Source organism: Vicugna pacos, chromosome 24, assembly GCF_048564905.1.
Source record: "Vicugna pacos chromosome 24, VicPac4, whole genome shotgun sequence".
In the NCBI taxonomy this organism is placed as follows: Eukaryota; Metazoa; Chordata; class Mammalia; order Artiodactyla; family Camelidae; genus Vicugna; species Vicugna pacos.
This window is the reverse complement of record NC_133010.1, coordinates 22,363,923-22,384,458: the sequence shown is the minus strand read 5'-3', so window position 1 is coordinate 22,384,458 and position 20,536 is coordinate 22,363,923. Positions and strand designations below refer to the sequence as shown.

Sequence of the window (20,536 nt, the reverse complement as noted above, 5' to 3'; positions counted from 1 at the left end):
ATAATTAATATTTTAAAGCCAGGTGTCCTACCATGAATTTTAATGCCACTAATGTATCCTCAAATCTAAACAAATACGTGCTAAAAAGCGGCAACCTCTATCTGAAGTAAAAAAAGGTACTATCTGTTCAAAAGACATGCAAAATAACATTGTCTTAAATTACTATGTATAAAATTGAATTATAAATTATGTAACCATGAAGAGGAAGAGAATTCCATGAAACTGTTAAGCAGATATACCTGAAACGACATTCTGACATTAGAAACATGATATAAACTAAAACTTTTACCAGAAATTATTATTCGAAAATTATATACTAAAAATACTAATCCTACCCATTTCATAGTGACTGTAAGTAACCAAGTCATAACCTCAAAAATTTTAAAAACTCAGAAAACAAAACCTTGATCTTTTTGGCATTAATATGTAACAACTAATATAAGCAGTAGTTTCATTTAAAAGGAATCCAATCTTTCTTTTAGCTAATTCTATTACTGCCATTTTGTTCCTGTCTTCAACAAAACAGTTAAATGACTTCCAATTATAAACATAGGTTACCTAACACCATAATAGTTTTTACCAAGGTAACTTTATGGAGATTTATACTTTAAAAAAGGAAAACACATCTATTCAACAGGGAAGAAACAATCCTCTTTATTAACCTCACTGTATATTCAGAAAGGATTAAAAAACACACACATTTCTGGGAGACAAAACTGTACCAAAAGTATTTCCTTACAAAATAAGGAAATTCACAGATCAACAGCCCTGGACTTAGACAAAGACATATACTGACATTAGCGTGAATTAACACACAAATCAATGTTTTTGCAGCAACTTTCTAGCAAACCCTTATTCCATTAATGAGGGAGTGTACAACTTTTAAACCCTTTAAAAATAGTAATAAAAAATTACAAAATAACGTAAATGTGGAATTAAGGCTGAGACTATATAATCTAGTATTAATAAAGTCAAACAATACTTATAAAAGTGATGCTGCTGCATATTATATATATACATTCATATACAGAATAAATCTTTAGAAATTTAAAATGCTACTTCCATCACAAGTTCACTCACCAAGTCAATGTTTTTCCATGTATCTTAAAGCATTTGAATTCAAAGATTCCTGTGCTTTTTCTATTTTTATTCTAAATTCTTAAGACTTTCCTCATATATGTACAATTAAATACCTAACCTCTAGAACTTTCCTTAGATACAACAGACAAAACAGTTTTGTTAAATAAATTCACAGAAAAGTAATAAAAAGGTTTGCTTTCAAGAAACAGTTCTAGCATATTCATGATAATCATACTGAAAAATAGTACGTATACCTTTCTTCAGGATAAGAAATGCTACGTGCCAGTTTTGCAGTCACTAATGTAGCTGCATATTTCCCTCTGACACATTTGCAGGGTAATGGCAACCAAAGGGCATGATAACTGGAAGGGTTCCAGTAAATCCATATTGTCAATGTCCAGTGAGATTCATAAAATTGAATGGTTGCTTCCAGTCCCATCCGGACAGACATGGAAATGCATGCCCAGATACCTGTGTCATCCCTAGAAATATTCAGTCTGTAAGTTACCCTCCTGGTCTTCTGAAACAGAGCTGCAAAAGGCAGGGCATTCTTAGTGAGACCAATGGCCCCTTCTTCTCTGTCACATCTCACAGATCTGTTTTGGTTATAATCCTGATCAAAGTGGGGAAAAAAAAAATGCATTAAGTTTTACATACCAAAGTTTTCCTTTCCTGAACTCCCTCATCAGATGTGGATGGTTAAGTTTCCAGTGGAACTATGTTTTATTAATTATCATTCTTGGTACAAACAGACTTAATTAAACCCTTGTATATAGTCACTTATTTTACATATATACATGTAAAAACAAAAGCCTAAAATAAAAGCAGTAACTAATATATACAAAAGAAGGGGTAAGTAATTTATACCATAGTTCTTTGGAATGGTATATTTCAGACCCAAGTTATGCAGATTTTTGCTTACCTCCCACACTTCTAAAATGAAATTACTATTTTAAAAATTAACAAGAATTATAATGCTTATTAAGAAAAGTAACAAAACAAAGACAAGCAAAAGGAAAAACATTTTAAAATACCCATAATTCCATTCACATAGAGATGAAAAGAATGAACATCTTAGTGTATATATATATAAATATATGTAGCTATCTTCTCATTCAGATATACTATTTTATTTTTTAACAATAGTTCCCTCAGCTGTCATCTCCAAATAGAAGACAGACATTTTCGATAAAGAGCTAATCTGTAAAGGGGGGAGGGTATAGCTCAGTGGTAGAGTGAGTGCTTACCATGTATGAGGTCCTGGGTTCTCAAACCCCAGTACCTCTATTAAATAAATAAATGAATACATAAATATATAAACAAAGAAACAAACCTAATTACCTCCCCCCTCCAAAAACAAAAAAACCAAGAAGAGCTATTCTGTAATCTTTATAAGTAGAAAATGGATCAGAAAACTGATGTCTATGAATCTACCACACAGTATATACTGCTAAGCATATTTTGTTCATTCTAAGATCCACATTTTTCCACATTTAACATCTCTGAAATCCATCTTACAATGTCATGAGTTAATCTGCAGCATTTTCCTTTAATGTTTAATGAAATGGTATTTCTTCTAATTACTGACATATTAATAGTTGATGAAATATGGTATGTAATCCCTATAAAAGCTAACAATAAATATATAAGTAGATAATACATACAAACAACATATAAACACACACACAATATACAATATATTACTGAATTTGCTTCCAACTGTGTGGATGAAATATATCACTATTTCAACACTGTTAATATACTTTAATTTCAAATGCTCTAACATTTTTGATATAGTGTGATTTATGATGCATAGGCAGAGACTTGGGGATGAGGAAATTATTAATTAAACAATGATTAAAATTTTAAATTGAAATTTACAGTGATTTTAACTTTCTCAAAGATAAGCAGAATGCAAAAGGGAAGCCATAGGCTAGAATATACCAAACTTTCAACCTGAATCTTCTTACCTGCCACCATAAAGCTAGACGACAGTGGCTTTTTGGGTTTTGTTCTGTGTGACATTCTGGTTCTCTCGCCCTCACTCTGAAAACATTTACACTCTTCCTCCTTGTTATTCTACAGCTTACTATGACTTATCTTGGTGTATCTTCTGTCAGCCACTGGTGTGGGCATTCAATGGGCCCTTTCATCCCTGGGAACTTCCACATCTTTCTTTTCCATTTTGTTCTTTCTAGGATTCTTGATAGTCTCAGTTGGTTCTCTGCATCCCCTTTCTCTTCACATAGTCTCCCTATTTCTCTGGGAAGTTTCCTTGACTTCAGTTCTTTGAATTTTTTTATTTCAGTACTCATAATCTTGTCCTGGCTGTATCTTTCTCCTAATATCCTCTTAGTTTTCTATGAATGTAACTCTGTCTGTAATCTAATTAGGAATCATGTGTAATTTTAAAAAGAGTTCTGTTGAATCAACTTCAGGGTTGGTTTTGCTATATTATCTTGGATTTCCCCTCACATGTTGTTGACTCCCCTCAAACGTGTGATGACTCCTGGCTGTACAAACTACATTTAAGGAAGAGGACTGTGCTGTTGGCCTGGATTTCTTCAGCTGTTATAAAAACAGAACTGTTTTACCATCAAGTCTCCTCTCTGGGAATTTTAATGGACAGGGTGGAGCAGGATCAGTGGACCAGCAGGCTTTGCTTTAAGGGTGTGGCTAAAGAGCCAAACAGCAGGTGCTAGTCCTTCAATGGCAGCACTAGACAAGCCTCTAGGGTATGACCAGCTACACCAGAGGCCAATACTTCAACATTTAATTAACTAATTATTATCATTATCTAACTTCCTGGTGGCAGTTTCCAGGTGGAAACAAGGGAACAAAGCTCTCAAAGTTTTGGGTTGAAAATCTGGCATTTTCTAGGCTAGGTTTCCTCTCCTCTTCCATTCTGCTTCCCCTCTTCCTGTTCTGGGTTGGACTTCTCTGAGTCCACAGTCTCTCTAGGGTTCCCGCAGGCAAACTGCGTCCCACTGTCTTTTGACTATTCCCAGGACCTCTTCCTTTAGTAGATTCCAGCCTTGTTTCTATCCTACAATCCCCAGAAAACCTCAATCAAATGTGAGGGCAGAAGGATGACATTTTCAGACATGCAAGGGCTCCAGTTTCTTTCTATACACTTTTCCTAAGGAAGTTATAAGAGAAAGAAAGATAAGGAATCTAAGAAACTTTGGATTCATTGCAAGAAAGCAGCCAAAGAGGACCCAGGAGGACTATACAGTTACCAGTTACTAAAGCAGGAAGAAGAAAACACGATCAAGATACAAAGTGAAAGGAAAAAAGAAAGGAAATTAGGAACTCCACAGAAGTTAATAGCATCCCAGGAACAGTCTAAATACGAACTGGATTAAAATTTACCGTGATTTTAAGAACTAAAACAGTATGGGGGATTTACTTGACTTTGATGACTGGAACACAAACTGGTGGCCTAAGTAAGAGAAGGAAACATAATTCTAGCACACAGCTTTGCCTATACTAAATATTTACATAGCCATAATAATATATGCTATTTACCACTTCTACCTTTGAAAAAAGGCATGGAGGACTCAGTTGATGGTTGCAGGCGAGAATAAAATGGAATATCACAATAAAGGGAAAGTCCTAAAATAATTCAGAACAATTTAGTCCAAAAGTCATTAGGTGGGCCAGGCAAGATATACCTCCACACCAAGGTGTTGCGTAGGCTGTGCTGTCTGAAAGCTGATAAAACAAGACAGACATAATGTATTTAAAAAAAAAAGAAAAGAGGCCACAACAGAATAACTAAAACAGTTGAAACAAAGGCTGCCTCTGGGGAATGGGATCGGGCAAGAATGCAAAGGAACAAGAGCTCATCACCATAATCTCTTGTCCAGTCTGGGAGCCACCAGCCCCATACGGCTCCAGAGCACTTACAATGTAGCTACTTCTAACAGAGATTTTCTGTCTTTCTGAATTTTGAAGACTTTGTGTGAAAAAAGAATTTAAAATATCTCATTAATAATCTTCAATTTACAATATCCTGCAATGATAATATTTTGTATACTGTGTTCAGTAAAGCATACGATTAAAATTAATCTGCTTCTTTTTAATATGGCTCCTAGAAGATTTTAAATTCCATGTGTGGTTCGTTCACATTACCCAGTGCAACACTAAGTCTACACCATTTGATTTATATACATGTACTACTTTAATGAAAATGGTACTACTACTAACAGCTTAAACTAAAAAGGGAACTTTAGCCCATACCACCTCTGAACTGCTATAAAATTGTAATGAACAAGATCCAAATCAATGACGTCTTTGTATCTCTGCAGTAACAGTAAGGTCCTAGGCTAATTCAGCGCTGAGGCTGTAGTGTGGCTTCAAGGATAAATACTTCAGTTCAGAACTGCTGGGAAGGAACCTCCTCACGCAGTCTCTTAGGAAACTGGAAAAATGCTCCCCATCTGTCATAGAACATGAATGAATATGTCTTTTCTAAATGAATACATCTATTTTCACAGTAATGAGATGGTGTCCTAGCAACTGTCAATGATGATCAGTGAGGATTTTTTTGTGCATTTTGAACTCATGATTTATGAAAATTCTGTGTTTAAACCCATTGCAAATATTCTTTCTGATGCTAAATTGCCCTAACACACTTTCAATGGTCAGCTTAATAGTTTCCATATACTGCATGCCTATAATAAACACACCATACACATGCCCACGTAGTGGAAACAGCTCTCTCATATTAGTGAGCACTGTATTCTTTTAATCTCATCATTTCAGTAGCTCTCCTCCCTAATTTACTTTAAAGCTAGATATCCCAAGGAACTTCACCCCTACTGCTAGCTCACAATGTTAAGTACTCAAGAGACATCAATGGACTCGGAACACAGAATTTTATCTCACACTGTTTTCCGATGTATTATTTTGGGGAGGGGCACAATCTGGCTTCTGTCTACTTTTTCAACCACATCTTGGGACCCTCTTCCTCCTGCCCACTATACTTCAGCCTCACATCATCTCAGTTCCTCAAACATGCCAGGCTTGTTATTTTCTCAGAGATTTCATATCTATTTTCTCTCTCACAGAAGCCAATCCCTATATGGCTGGCTTAGCACCCTTCAGTTCTCTGCTAAAATGCACCTTTCCTGACAACCGATATCATTTTCCCATTATTTAGTATCACCTGAATCCTTTCTTCTTTCATAAAACTTAACATTATTCTGTATGTTTACATATAGAAAAAGGTTTACTTTTTTGAATTGTCCTTCTGTACAGGATCGTAGGACTCCCATGGGGGCAAGAACAATGTCACTTTTATTCACCCAGCAACATACAGCACAAAATGATCAAGCAGTTACTGAGTAAATATAGACTGTGTGGATGGATAGAAAGGGCATGGAACACCAGTTCTAAACCTCCGAGTCTCTAAGGAACTCCTCAAGTTCAATATGAGAAACTTACTCAGGCAGGATCTATATGTGAACCTTCTGAAATAATGTACAAGAAATCCCAGTACTATGGTATCCTTCTGTGGGATGGCCTTACTGATAACATCTAATCTGAAATGGACAATTTTCTTCACTGACTTAGGCTACAGATGGCTTTGCTGGCTTTTTGGTGAGCTATAGAAATGGTATTTGATTTTCCAAACTACACATTATAAGTAATTTTTAAATCAGTAATGTACAAGTGATTTTGCATACTCTATACTTATCAAGGTGCTGGTCCTACGAAGCAGAATGCAGCGTATTTGGAAGTTTCCAAATATTCTGCAAAAGTCATTTAGAAAATTGGAGTATTTTAGGAGAATATAATGGTAATGTCTTATCTTCATTATCCATCACGTAGTTCAGTTAAAAAAATAAAACAAAATTAATTCTGGTTCGGGGGGAAATAAGAAACTCAAGCTATTTTTAAAGTATGATGAGCCAAGAGCTTTGATAAATTAACCAATAATAACTTTCATGTCATAAGACTCACCTTTGTCTTGTAGCTTCTCTTCTCATTCTTTTAGGAGGAATTGGACAATCTGTCGTTGGATGACGCAGTGAGTCATTACATTTACGTGTGGGAGTCATCCCTGTAAAGACAGAAAATGTAGAAAATTAACTTTAAAAAGACTGGAATTATTATAAGCAATAAAAGCAAACATATCTAATTTATAGAAGAATTAATAAATAATACTGAGAATGTTTCTTAGTACTCCTGCTGAGAAAACAATTTACACCCATTTATCAGTTTACTTGGAGGCCAAGAGTGTCTGTCAATTTAGGTTCTGGATCATCTGCATTCTTTCCTCTTATAGTTGAATCCTCTCTAATTATATATACTATCTTCATGCAGAGAAAGTAGACGTCAACAAAAACTACAATACCTAGTTTCTGCTCTATTAGTTTCAGATTTTTCTCCTGTTCATCAAGTTCTTGTTTTTTCTTCTTCATATCAGGAGTGTGAAGGTACTTCAACTGACCGTTAAGGTCCTCGTTAACCGTGCCCAGCCTGCACACTGCAGTGCGGTACTGCTGAAGAAGGTCTGCAGAGAAACCAGTTGACACTTCATTAAAACTACTGATACCATATCAAAGCCTTTTAGGAGAGAAGAATTAGCAACACTGGGTGCAGTGTTGTAGTACCATGCAGGAACTACTTTTTTAAATAACGTTCAATGTGAACAAATGAAACAAAAAAGCAGTTCAAGACCCCAGCACAGGACTCGTGCTGGTTAAATTTTAATTTTCTTCAGCTGCTTCACTTTAATAAAATTATTTCTGTGTCAGGAAGGAGTTTTCTATATTAAAAAATACTCTGAATAAATCACTCTCAGTGTTTATATCCTGCTTGATATTCAGTATTCAGCTGAATTCCACTTTCCATCCTTACAAATCTGGAGGGGGGGGAGAAAGAATGCATTAAATATAGTATTAGAAAATCACTGCTTCCAACAGACCTGACCATTATCTCAGACACAGCTTTCAAAAATGCACTCTTGATACCTAATTAAAAAAAAAAAACTTTCATTAAATTACTTTGTTTAAAAATGTACTACATTACTCAAGTTTGAAAGTATTTACTGCCTGTCCCTATGATTTACTAGACAATAAAAATTAAATACATTGACTATACTCTAGTCTAGGGCTCAGCAAAATATAATCCATGGGCCAAGAATGTTTTATAGAGTTGTAAATGATTACATTCTAAATGGTTATATAAATATGCTCCAACACCTCTGATTTTGCCACATGGCTCACAGAGCCTAAAATACTTACAATTTTGCCCTTTGAGAGTCTAGTCACACAAAGATGACCAATATTCATGGGAATGGGCATACAAATACCCAAATATTTAATAAATATATACAGTGGTTTACATGCAAAACTGGAAGAAATTATTTGAGTCAGGGTACATTATATATAAGATGAGACAGTCTATACTTTAAAGGTCAAGAACAGCATTTTAAAAAAACTATCCAGAATTCTGGAGGGGGAGGTAATCAGGTTTATTTATGTACTTCTAAATTATTGCGGTTTTTTTTTTTTTAGTGGAGGTACTGGGGATTGAACCCAGGACCCTGTGCATGCTCTATCACTGAGCTATACCCTCCCCCACCGTTCTGGGAATCAACACTTAGAATGAGCGAGCAAACACACACACCTGTGAATGCTTATGACTAGATTTACAAATTTCAATAGAAACTCTTTTTGTGTAACTGAGTGATGATAAGGTCCTTATGTTTCTTATTTCTTTATGATTTATTGGGAATGCAAAGGTACCTATAAAAAAGTCTGGCTTTCCGGTTTGATGGTATTTCTAATTTCATATTAAAGGAATGTTTTCTATGTACATAAAATAGGATGCATTTTGTATGTGAATAAGTTACAAAATTACATCCAAACCATTAGGTCAGGGATGCTGCCTAATTTAGAAGACAATATACAAGAAGACTTCAGGTCATGAAGAGTTGAAATCCTATTTCTTAATATAGTAAGTCAGCTATGAGGTTCTTTTACCTTTTAAATATTCAAGAAATTAGTATACTCAAAAGCTTTAATAGAACATTAGTCAACTTATTTATAAACCGAAAGATGGAATAGTAAATATTCCCCATTAAATGGAACACTAATAGTAAGTTCATATTTTATACATAAGCAGCTTAAGTCAATTCCCAACTTTTTGTATGTAAAACGTAACTTGTATTGACCATGGTGTCTATAAAGTTTCTTTTAACTCCTTTACTTATTTACTCTCATGTGGAGCACATCTGTTATCAAAGTGAACTAACTTACCTTTGTCCTTTCAGTGCCCCTGCCTTAAAGCTAACTTTGACACTGTTCCTTGTGATTTCTTCTATTCAATGTTTGCATCTTTGTTAATTCTTTAATTTTTCCTTGTATTTGTATAGAAGGGAATTTCTTATGGAGAATATAAAGCTGTGTCATGGAGAGAACAGTCTTCAGGTATAGCTGGCTCTGGGTTTGAGTCTTGTATCGTTTACTGACCATGTGGCTTCTTGTGTCATTTAAATGTCCACAAGTCTCTCTTTACTCACTTTAACTTCACCATACTTCCTGGCACATATTAACTACTCAGTAAATGATAGCTATTTTTATATATCCTGTCACTAGATTTTAAAAGTCTGAATGTTTTTGCCTCTTAATGAAATACCTTCATGTATTCACACTCAAGGTCTTCTTTCTAATCATCTTAATTTTATAACACGCAATATTTTTTCTTGTTTTGTGCTCTGAATTTATTTGCTTTTATTTCACCATCTCATAGCAAATGCAATAATGCAAAACACTACGTAAGCAAAATTAGAAGACAAAGCCCCTACTTTTAATTGTGCTGGTAGCAGGGAATTTTTGTGGTGGTAGTCTAGTTCAGAATTGCTTTCTCTGTGTGAACAATCCCATGACACTAGTGGAGGAGGCTGATCCTTCAAGCTCTGTTTTTTCTGACCTTCCTATGCTGGCTGACTCTGGAGCGAATCTCTCTTTCCTAGGAGTTGCAGGACCTGAGTCATGTTAAAAGATGCCTTCCCAGGTGAAGGTGCACAGCAGCTCAGACCGCTGAACATCCCAGTCATCGTTTTTGTCTTGGCTGTTTCCAATCTCCTTTGACTCCATGATTTCTTCCACTTTCTTCCCAATATGTTCCTATTTCACTCAAAGTGGCCTGGGACAGGTTGCTATTGCTTAAAATCAGAACTACCTTATAAATATCAGTAACCTTAAACTATCTTACTTGACTTTTTAAACCGTTTGTCTAATATTTGAGTGCTTATTGCTGAATCATTAGTCTGTATGTGGATTGTATCTTTAAAGATATTAATCAAGAAGAAAAAATAACTCATATTTTTGAAATTCTTGCATTATCTGTTAACTTTACATATTTGACAAACCAATAGGACACAGAAATCTTTTTTTTTTAAAACACCTTTATGTGGTATAATTCCTGTACAGTAAACTACACATATTTCAGTTGTACAGTTTGATGAATTTTGATAGCTGCATACACCTATGAAACCACCACCAAAATAGCTAACAAGAAATCTTTTCTTTCCAAAGATCTATAGAAAAGGCCTTACTATTAGACTGACTTTCAGATGCCCAGGCAAACTGGAAATTCTGCCAATATTTTAAAGGTTCCACAGGTAATTCTTTTTAGTTTGGGACTGACTGTTGTAAACTGCAGTGCTGGAGTGATAAGGGTTGAGGATTTTTACGGTGACTCACTGCCCCTAACTAAATTGTATTCTCTGACGTATCAGTTTGCTTAGACGTTCACTTATTGTCTGTAGAGAAGACTTTTTTTCATGCACTCACTGCGATCAGTAACAGATGTATGAAACTTTGTATTGTATATAATTTAAAATTTCTGTACATTATGATGTTTTGACACCTTAAACCTTTCTGGCTGGCGAGAGATTGCCCCTCCTGTGACAAGCCAATTGTGAGACAGCTAGGGGCCCAGCAAGCTTCTGATACACAAACTAACCAATCCAGAGCCAAGCCCACTCTATCTGGCCCCTGAATCCCAAGAAGCAATATTCCTCTGCCTGAATCATCTCAGAGCCAGGCACCAGGCTATGAGCTAAAAACTGTGCCAAGAGCCCAAAGACCACTGAAAATATTCAAACTGATCAATCTTAAGCTGTTTACCCTGACATGTCTTTCCTGCAGAGATGCCAATAAAGCTGTGGCTTAAGCACCATCCTTGCTCCTGTCCCCTGCCTCGTGACCACCCTGGTGTTTTGCCACGTGGTCCTGTGTGGCTTGCTGTGCCTCCTGTCCCTAGGACCTGTGAGTACAATCAACTTTGTTTTTCTAAGTCTCCTCTTGCAGCTGTACCTGACTGACCATCTCATAAAAGAAAATAAAACAACCTTCTTCCCACCATCTTTCTCAGTTACTATTTTAAACATAGCTGGAGGCTGAAGTAGTTACCCAAAACTGGACACTACTCAAATTCCTCAACAGAAGAATAATGAAGAAATAAACTGCAGTACATTTATACAATGGAATACTATCCTGCAATGGAAATGAGCTACAATTACTCACACAGTGTTGAACAAAGCCACACACACACGAAAGCATGGACTGCACGACTCTATCTAAAGTATAAAAATGGGAAAAACTAATCTATGCTCTTTTAAGTCAGGGAAGTTGATATCCTTTGGAGAGGGGGTTGGGCAGTGACTGGCAGAGGTATGAGAAGCCTTCTATAGGGCTGATAATGTCCTATTAACACAGAAGCAGTGTTCATTTTGTGAAAAACTTGTATGTTTATGAAATGTGCCCTTTTCTCTATGTATGTTATATATTAATAAAAATTAACAACAAAATGTGGTGTATACATTACAACAGACTACTACTCAGCCTTAAAAGAAAGGAAATTTTGACACATACTACAGTGCTCATGTACCAGGAAGACATTATGCTAAGTGAAATAAGCCGGTCACAAAAGGACAAATACTGTATAACTCCACATACGAGGTGCCTAGAGTCGTAAAATTCACAGAGACAAAAACTCAGGTAGTTGCCAGGGGCATGGGAGGAGGGGAGAAAGGGGAGCTGCTGTTTAATGGGTATAGAGTTTCAGTTTTCCAAAACGAGAAAATGTCTGGAGATTGGTTGTACAATAGTATGAATGTACTTAACACTACTGAACTGTACATGTAAAAACAATTAAGATGATTAACTTTGTTATATGTATTTTACTATAATTTACTATTTATTTTTAAGTTAGTAACAAGAAACTACTTTTTGCTGGAAAAATAGATATCCAAGTATGTTAGAAGTATATAAAATTGGGAGCAAATAGGCTCTTAGGTGAGGCCTGCAGGAGACCCTCCTGTAAAGTATATGCACTTCAGAGCATAGACATATGGACAATTATATCAGCCAACTGGAAGCAGAGGACACAGTCTACAGAAGGGAAAATGGAGAAAGGAGGTCACACGTCACACACTCTAAAAAAAGTTCTTAGGTTTGTCTAGACAGTTACCAACTTTGATACAAAGATAAGTATTATGATTACTTTATGAAATACTGGTTTATTCAACAAGGACAATATTTTCTTTGTTTCAAGAAACGAATGAAAATATGAGGGAAAAGCTACTTCCTATGTATGTATTTCAGCTACTTGATGTAAGAAAGCTGGACAGGCTGGACAAAAACACCTTATTCACATTTGTTACTGGTTAAGTTTTGACAGCAGAATCTCAATACATAAGCTCCAAATAAAGGATTAAAATCAGTTAAGAAAGTGTTATTTAAGTACTTCTTTAACCTACCTATTTGTTCCCCTAAGATCAGGCACTGTTTTGGTATTGGGGCTCCAAATACCATTCCCCGAAGTTTATCCATTGGAGGAGCTTTATTCTGAAGGCCCCCAAACTTTCCATTACTTCGAATGCGATCTCCATCTCTGGTCAGCAGTGTAGGACAGTGTGTAATTTTAACAACCTATTGTAATTAAATGGATATTAATTAGTGAGTCTATAAAACTTATTTCAGTTGCTCTAAGAAAGGAGAAATCATTTAGGGATTCAGAGATAAGAAATGACATGATCATGGTAGTATTTTCATACAATTAATTAGCTAGTGATGTGTAAGATGACTGGGGAAGAAAATGAATTACATTACCTCTCAAGTGTTAGCCTAATCTAGAAGAGTGACAACACAAACGGAAAAAAAGTAAAACTGATGATCTGACTGATAGCTTGACTGACAAGAAGAAGGAAGAGAGAGGGACAAGCCAGAGAGCTGTGCGCTTCTGAAGCCCAAGTCAGTGTCGAGGCAGTGTCACTAGCAAAGTTTCCTTCTGTTAGATGCAAGTGTTCCAGATCATCAAAGGACAGCAAAAAGAACATTACATTAGACTGAAGAAAATACAAACTAAAAAGCAAAGGGATGCATCTTCAGAGGACAATACTATGATTTCAGTTGCAGGAAGAAAAAGAGCTAGTAAATTGAGAGTTGGGGAAACTAGAATTACGTGGTAAAGCCTAAGTCATGGAAAGGGAAGTAGAAAGTGTTAAGAACTAAATTCTCAAATGACTATAACTCAATAAAAAAAAGTTTATATATATATATATATATAAAAAAAAGTTTATATATATATATATATATAAAAAGAACTAAATTCTCAAAGAGAAGTCAGAGAATAAAAGGAAAACACTGGATTTAATATTTCATAATCTTTAAGAATGTTCTTTCAAAAAAAGGTCTAGGAGATACACAAAAATAAAGTTCAACTTTACTGGTAATGAAGCAGAACTGAAACAATTTGAACTGGAATTCAAGAGATATTTTCATTACTCAAAATGTTAAAATACACATGCACACCACATAGAATGTTGGAGGAAGGGTCTTGTACTAATCTGCTCTGGGACAGCCCTTCTCAAAGCAAATGTGATAAGTGTTAAAAAGCTTAACATTTTGCATGACCCAGCAATTCCACTTCTAAAAATATTCTGGAAAAAACATCACAGATGTGAACAATGTGCACTGAAACATTGTTTTAATAATGAAAAATATGAAACTTACACATCTCAGTAAGTCACATAAATAACAGCACATCCACGCAATGGAACAGAATGCACACATGAAAAATGACTGAAGAATATTATAATTTAGCAATATGTAAAAACACCTAATCTAATCTAATATTGAGGATTAAGTAGTTTCTGAATTATAAAAGATTAAATAAAATTTGATTTTTAAAACAAAATGAAAAGTAAAAGGAAATGTAATAGGAAGTCATGACTAGTATTTATTCTTTTAACATAATTCTAGGGTACTTTACAGTGTTTTCCCATCAAATTAAATACTTTTTATAAAATTTAAATGCAACAGAAGGCCTGTTTGAAGAAAATCTGTGGTTAACTCTTTGGTGAAATGAATCTTTTAGTCACACAAACAATCACACCTTACTATCTTAGTTTTGGTCTGGATTTATGTTTTCTAAAAGTGAACATTAAAAATACAGACTGGATTCACATACTATTCATTTATCAGGATTCAGGCAATTTTTTTTTTACACAGTTTTTATACCACTTAAATAACAAACACACTCAGATTTCTTGTCTACTCTCTTGATAACAGACTGACAGTACGAGTTACAAGCCTCAGGCAGAAAACAGTTTTTCATATCTCAAATGGCATGGGAGGAAGGGGGAATGAGGAGTTGCTATGTGCTGGGCAGTGTTTCCATTTACAGAAAGAAGGGCGTTCTGGAGATTGGCTGTACAACAACGTTGATGTCATTAAGACTACGGAACTGTACAGCTAAAAATGGTTCAGATGGTGAATGCTGTTATGTGTATTTTATTGTAATTTACCATTTACAAATATTATATCTTCAATCCTCTCTAAGAGTATATTAGGACAAAAAAGGTGACGACAGCTTTTGCAAATTCAGTCAGTGAACAGCAGTGCTATGGCTCTAGGGCAATACTCACAACTGCTGTAAGGATTAGGAACGGATGGAATCAACAAGGGGTGACGTGGTATAAATGGCATGAAGAGTTTAGGAAGAGAAAACAGTAACAAAGACTACTAAACCTAACAATGTCACCAAGAGATGTCATAAAAGCCTTTCCTTAGAAGAGATTTAAAACACAATTTAATTGGCAGAGTGACGTATGACTTCCTTTAAACCTCTGGAAGCGAAGAAATCAGTATGTGCTCTACCCATTATGAGGAATAAATGCTGCACCTGCTTTTGTCACATATGCTTTCTAACATTTTTCTGAAGCTATGAATTGGTGTCTTTCATCAGTTCTAAAAAGTTTTCAGCCATTAGTTCTTCAAATATTGCCTGTGATCCTTTCATCCTCCTCTTTTTGGCACTCTGATTAGACTTTTATTTTAGATTTTCTCATTCTATCCTTCCTCTTTGGGCTACATCTGGCTCATTTTCTGAACTACCTTCCAATTCACTAAATTCTCTATTAAGCTGTTAAGCTTTTTATTTAATTTTTATTACTTTTTTTTATTTTTAGATGCTCTATTTGATTTTTTCACATCTATTTGTTCTTTTCTTATTTCCAATACTTCCATTTCTAAAAATATATAAAATATACTTTAAAAATATTTGCTCTTATGTTCTATATGAAAACTATTTCAGGTTTAAGTTACAGCTGAATTTTTCAAGAGAGACTCTGTGTTTGCCCTGATCAGTTATCTAAGGCCACTGTCAGTCCAGCACCATATGAAATCAAATGTTCACCTTGAGGTTTTTCAGACCATTCAAGTATTATGAATGCAGGCTGCAAACAGACACAATAGGTAATTTGTTTATATCAAGGAAGTCTCTAGGAAAACAGATTTTTGCCTTTTCCACATACTGCCAAGGTTTAAGAGAGACAATTTTCTTGCAGTCTCTAGAGGCACTTGGAGTTCAGATGGAAGTGGCAAGTTAATTTGTTTCTTGACCCTTATATGAAGGCTTAGCCCTTTGTGAAGTGGGAATCCAGATTGTCACGAAAGGGGTCTCCTATCAGATTCCTAACTTTGGTTGAAGCCCTGGGTTTTGTGTTTTACCCCATGAGCCTTTCAAGGGAGTGAAAAATTGATGCTCAAATTCAGTTAGTTTGACAAATGTTCTCCAAGCAAAATCTGGCTTTTGTGGTAAGTTCACCTCTCTGGGTTCCTACCTTCACTTAGAATTCTTACTTTCTTGCCAGTTCACACAGTAAGATATAATGACATATAGCCAGAAATAGCCTTTTGAAATGGCCTTTTAAGTTCATCTCTGCTAGAACTTCCTCTGGCTATCTGGGCTGTCTAGACTACCTCTGCATAACCCTCAGTGCCTAGCAATGGAGCCATTTACTGGGTCATGAGAACGGGTCTCCTGAATGCCCCATTCAATGCCACACACAAGTAGCTGGAAACCAGCTATGATACAAGTATTCTCACTACAGGTACTGGCAAAAGCTACAAATCATGGTCCCACCACCCTACTCCCCAGAGCTGGCTGTTCAACATTTAATAGCATACCACTGTGTCTCATACACAGTAAGTGTCCAAATAACTGACTGAACTCACTAGACTCTTCCAGTTTTTACCCAACTTGTTTATCCCAGCCTCACTAGTAAGCTTCAGCTCCTAACAGATCCTGAGTTATCATAAATTTTAATGGGTATGGTTTTTAGTCTATAATCAGGACATAAAAATATGCTACTCACCATCAGAAAATAGTAGTTCCCCCGCCCACAACTGTTTTCTGGTACAGTATATTACAGCCATTATTAGGTTCACAAGGAGCCATTCGTGAAGATGCCAAATACTGTTCCCTAATTAGTAATTTAGTCTTCAACAATCTCGTTAATTTAGCTCTCCTAAACTCAAGATACACTTATTACTTCTCCTTAACTGGGCCCAAAGAAAAAGTGCTCTGACAAGTTCTAGTTCTGCCATGAACTAGTAGTATGACTTGATACAGATCCACTATTTGCTTTGAATTTAAGGTTTCTCATCTAGAAAGTGAGAGTAGATGGCTTCTAAGGTCTCCATGATATCAGAATACACTACAGATACTGATATTGGCTCATATTTTAAACTGGCCTCTGTTTTCTCTTAAAGATCTGCATTCTTACCCATTTTCAGTTATAATAATTGCAAGCCTATAATTTCATACATGTTTATCACCTGCCATTTTCAAGCCCCTAACAGCATATTTATAAAATTAATATTTCTTGTGTATCAAAGAATTCAAGACCTTTGGACTTCAGTTCCAAAGAGAATTTCCTCTACTGAAATTTTACTTAATTTCTTATTTTATTATTTTTTTCAGTCTTAAAACAGCCCCCCTCTGAAGGCCCTTCTTCACAGTAGACTGCCTTTCTTCCCTCATTAAATAAAACTTGAAATAGAGAAGGGATAATCCTTCTTAATATGTACAACAAATTCTCCCAGCTTGTTTAAAGTACATAAGCTTATTTTTAAAAGAGCATCCTCTTATAAATATCATTTTGCAACTTTTTAACAAGATGATAGATTTTGTACATCATCCTTGTTAGGACATATCAATCTACTATATATCTTTTTAATAGCTACATACTCCTCTAGTGTATAAATTACTGTAGTGGAGTTGCACAATCCTAACTGGTCAATGTTTGGACTACCTCCAAAGTTTCCCATTAAAAATTCTTAAACATTCTAATAAGTATTCTCGTACATAACTTCATATTCATATGGAAGTGTGATGTAGGGTAAGTTATTTTAACATTTACTGATGGTCTAAAGATGGCTGTAACTTCTCTGTCCCTCCCATGGAGAGAAGGGAGTCTATTCCAAACTCCCCATTCCCCCATTTGGATCTGGGCTAGCCAGACTCTGACTAAATGAATGTACATTCTGATGCTGGGACTTAAGAGACCTGCAGCTCTGCCTCCACTGCTGGAACTTCCCTTCTTAGAACCCAGATGCCATTTGAAAAAGCCCAAGCAGCCGCAAGGAAAGGCTCATATGAAGAGATCTTAAGTCTGCCAGCCTACAAACCCCATTGAGTACTTAGCCACTATCAACTAGTCAGTACAAGTGGGAGATAAACTATAGGAACTAATTCATTTTCAAAAATAATTTCAAGGAAATGTTTCCAATTCAGAACTTGCAGGGTTGGACTGTTTTTCCTCCCCAGCCTGTTCAGTTAACAAAATGTTCTTGAAAAATAAATGGAGAGCCTCAGGGCTAAGATCAAATCCAGCGCACAGCCAGTAAAATGTGGCCTCAGAGTCAAAACTAAGTCAAGGATGTCCCTACGTTAAGACTTCAGAAAGACTGAAGGCATTGCTTTCTAGATCCTCTTAGCTAAAAAAAAAGTTTCTGAATACCTTAATGGCATTCCCACAGCACCTGCAAGTGAGGGTGAGAACATTAACCCCAGCACAAAGCACCAGCTGAGCCTCTGGCCAACTCCAGCTGAATCCCCAGATGGCAACCAGCATCAACTGCCAACCGTGTGAGTGAGGCATTTGGAGCTTTCACCATCCCAGTGAACCTAGCCAACATTACTTGGAGAAACCCACAGAAACATGGGAACTAATATGTTGTTACTGTTTAAAGCCACCAACTTCTGAAGTGTTTTGTTATGTAGCAACAGACAACTGAAACATTTATACTGCCAAACCACTCTCCAAAGGTGATATGGGTTGAACTGAGGCCATAAGAGTGGGATCTAATCCAGTGAGTAGTGTCCGTATAAGAAGGGGAAATCTGGACACAGATATGCAGAGATGAGAACAGACACAAGAAGAAAATGACCATCTACAAAGCAAGGAGAGAGGCTTGTAACAGATCCTTCCCTCACAGCCCCTGCAAAGAATGGATCCTGCTTACACCTTGAATTTGGATTTCAAGCCTGATGAGCTGAGACAATACATTTCTGCTGTCTAAGCTACCGGTCTGTGTACTTTGTTACAGCAGCCCTAACAACTAACACACAAGGGCTGCACCTAATTACACTTCCTCCAACACTATCTGAGAGTATTTTTTTTCAATCCCACCATCAATAATACCGATTTTGAGTCTTAAAGACAAGTTCATAGCCCCCAAACATCTCATTTTAATTTGCATCTTGGCAAATTCACTCACATATTTTGCCCAATTTCATGCTGCTTATCAATTTCTAGGATTTAAATTGGTTTTGACAAGGTTACTTAGTCATGGGCACATGTATCATAAAACAAAATAATTTCTATATAGGGGTCTAATATATTAAGATTTAAAAATATACAGTAAAATTGGAGCTGTAAATTTTAAAAGAATTCAAATACATACCTCTTTTCTATAATGATTGGCAGCATCCAAATTATCCAAAATAATGGTGTCTCCTAACAGCATACCAAACACTAAAAAATTCAGTAAACAAACTGAGTGCCACTCAAATAAGTAACTTTAAATTTAGTCATGTTATAAAAAGGTAAAAGCAATTGGTGCAACTTAATAGTAAATTTTATTTAATCTTAATATATACAAAACATTTCAAAAAACAGATTTTAAAAAGTATTAACACACATTAATTTTAAAATTTTTCTTAGAAAGAATGCTAACATTAGAATTTTATTCAATACTTTCCTAAAATAGGAAAAAATAAGCAAAGTAAATAGTAATAAAACTATCACTTTTAAGCTAAATAACATAAATTTTCATAATCAATATTTTATATACTTGTATCACAAATGTAATGTCTTTATAAAATAAAGTCATCATAATTTCTTTTACCTGTTTCACAATGTTCTACGTTATCTGGAAATGTTAACAAATCTCGAGCAAAGACGGGATCTCCAATGGGCTTAAAATACAATTTTCCATTTCGGTAATGAGGTAGAGGTCTGAATGAAAAGAAACGTTTTTAAAAATATTAAACAAAACATGCAACTTTTCCCCTCACATCTTATTTTATTTTTTAATACAAATTTAAAGGTTACACTTCATTTATAGTTATTATAAAATCTTGGTTATGTTTCTTGTGTTGCACAATACATCCCTATAGCCTCTCCTACACCACAGTTTGTACCTCCCACGCCCCCACCACTGTACTGCTCTCCCCCATCCCCGCTGGTAAACACTAGTTTGTTCTCTGTAACTATGTGCCTGCTTCCTTTTTGTTGTATTCACTAGTTTGTTGGATTTTTCAGATTCTATAAGTGATTCTATACAGTATCTGTCTTTCTCTGGCTTATTTCACTTAGTGTAATGCCCTCCAAGTCCATCCATGTTGCTGTTGAGTGGCAAAATGTCCTTCTTTTTTTATGGCTTAGTATTCCATTGTGTGTGTGTGTGTGTGTGTGTGTGTGACACATCTTTATTCATTTACCAGCTGATGGACACTCAGGCTGTTTCCTTATCTTGGCAACTGTAAATAACGCTGCTATGAACACTGGGGTGCATGTATCTTACAAAACATGTAACTTTTAATTAAAAAAATACTATGAGAAGCATGAATGTATTACATATCTCTG

At 35.6% G+C, this 20,536-nt stretch overlaps 1 protein-coding gene across 1 annotated transcript in view; it reads right to left on the bottom strand.

The window, feature by feature from the left end:
* Positions 1–1,509: 1,509 nt before the first annotated feature.
* SMCHD1 (structural maintenance of chromosomes flexible hinge domain containing 1) overlaps positions 1,510–20,536 on the bottom strand; it is a 114,852-nt gene continuing 95,825 nt past the window's right edge. Inside the window, exons 43-48 of the mRNA XM_031690252.2 lie at positions 19,797–19,906; positions 19,353–19,423; positions 12,860–13,031; positions 7,442–7,600; positions 7,048–7,147; positions 1,510–1,693 (exon numbers count right to left, since the gene is read on the bottom strand). Of these exons, the coding sequence (XP_031546112.1) occupies positions 1,669–1,693; positions 7,048–7,147; positions 7,442–7,600; positions 12,860–13,031; positions 19,353–19,423; positions 19,797–19,906 (637 nt within the window). The 3' untranslated portion in view covers positions 1,510–1,668. The remainder of the gene's footprint in view (positions 1,694–7,047; positions 7,148–7,441; positions 7,601–12,859; positions 13,032–19,352; positions 19,424–19,796; positions 19,907–20,536) is intronic.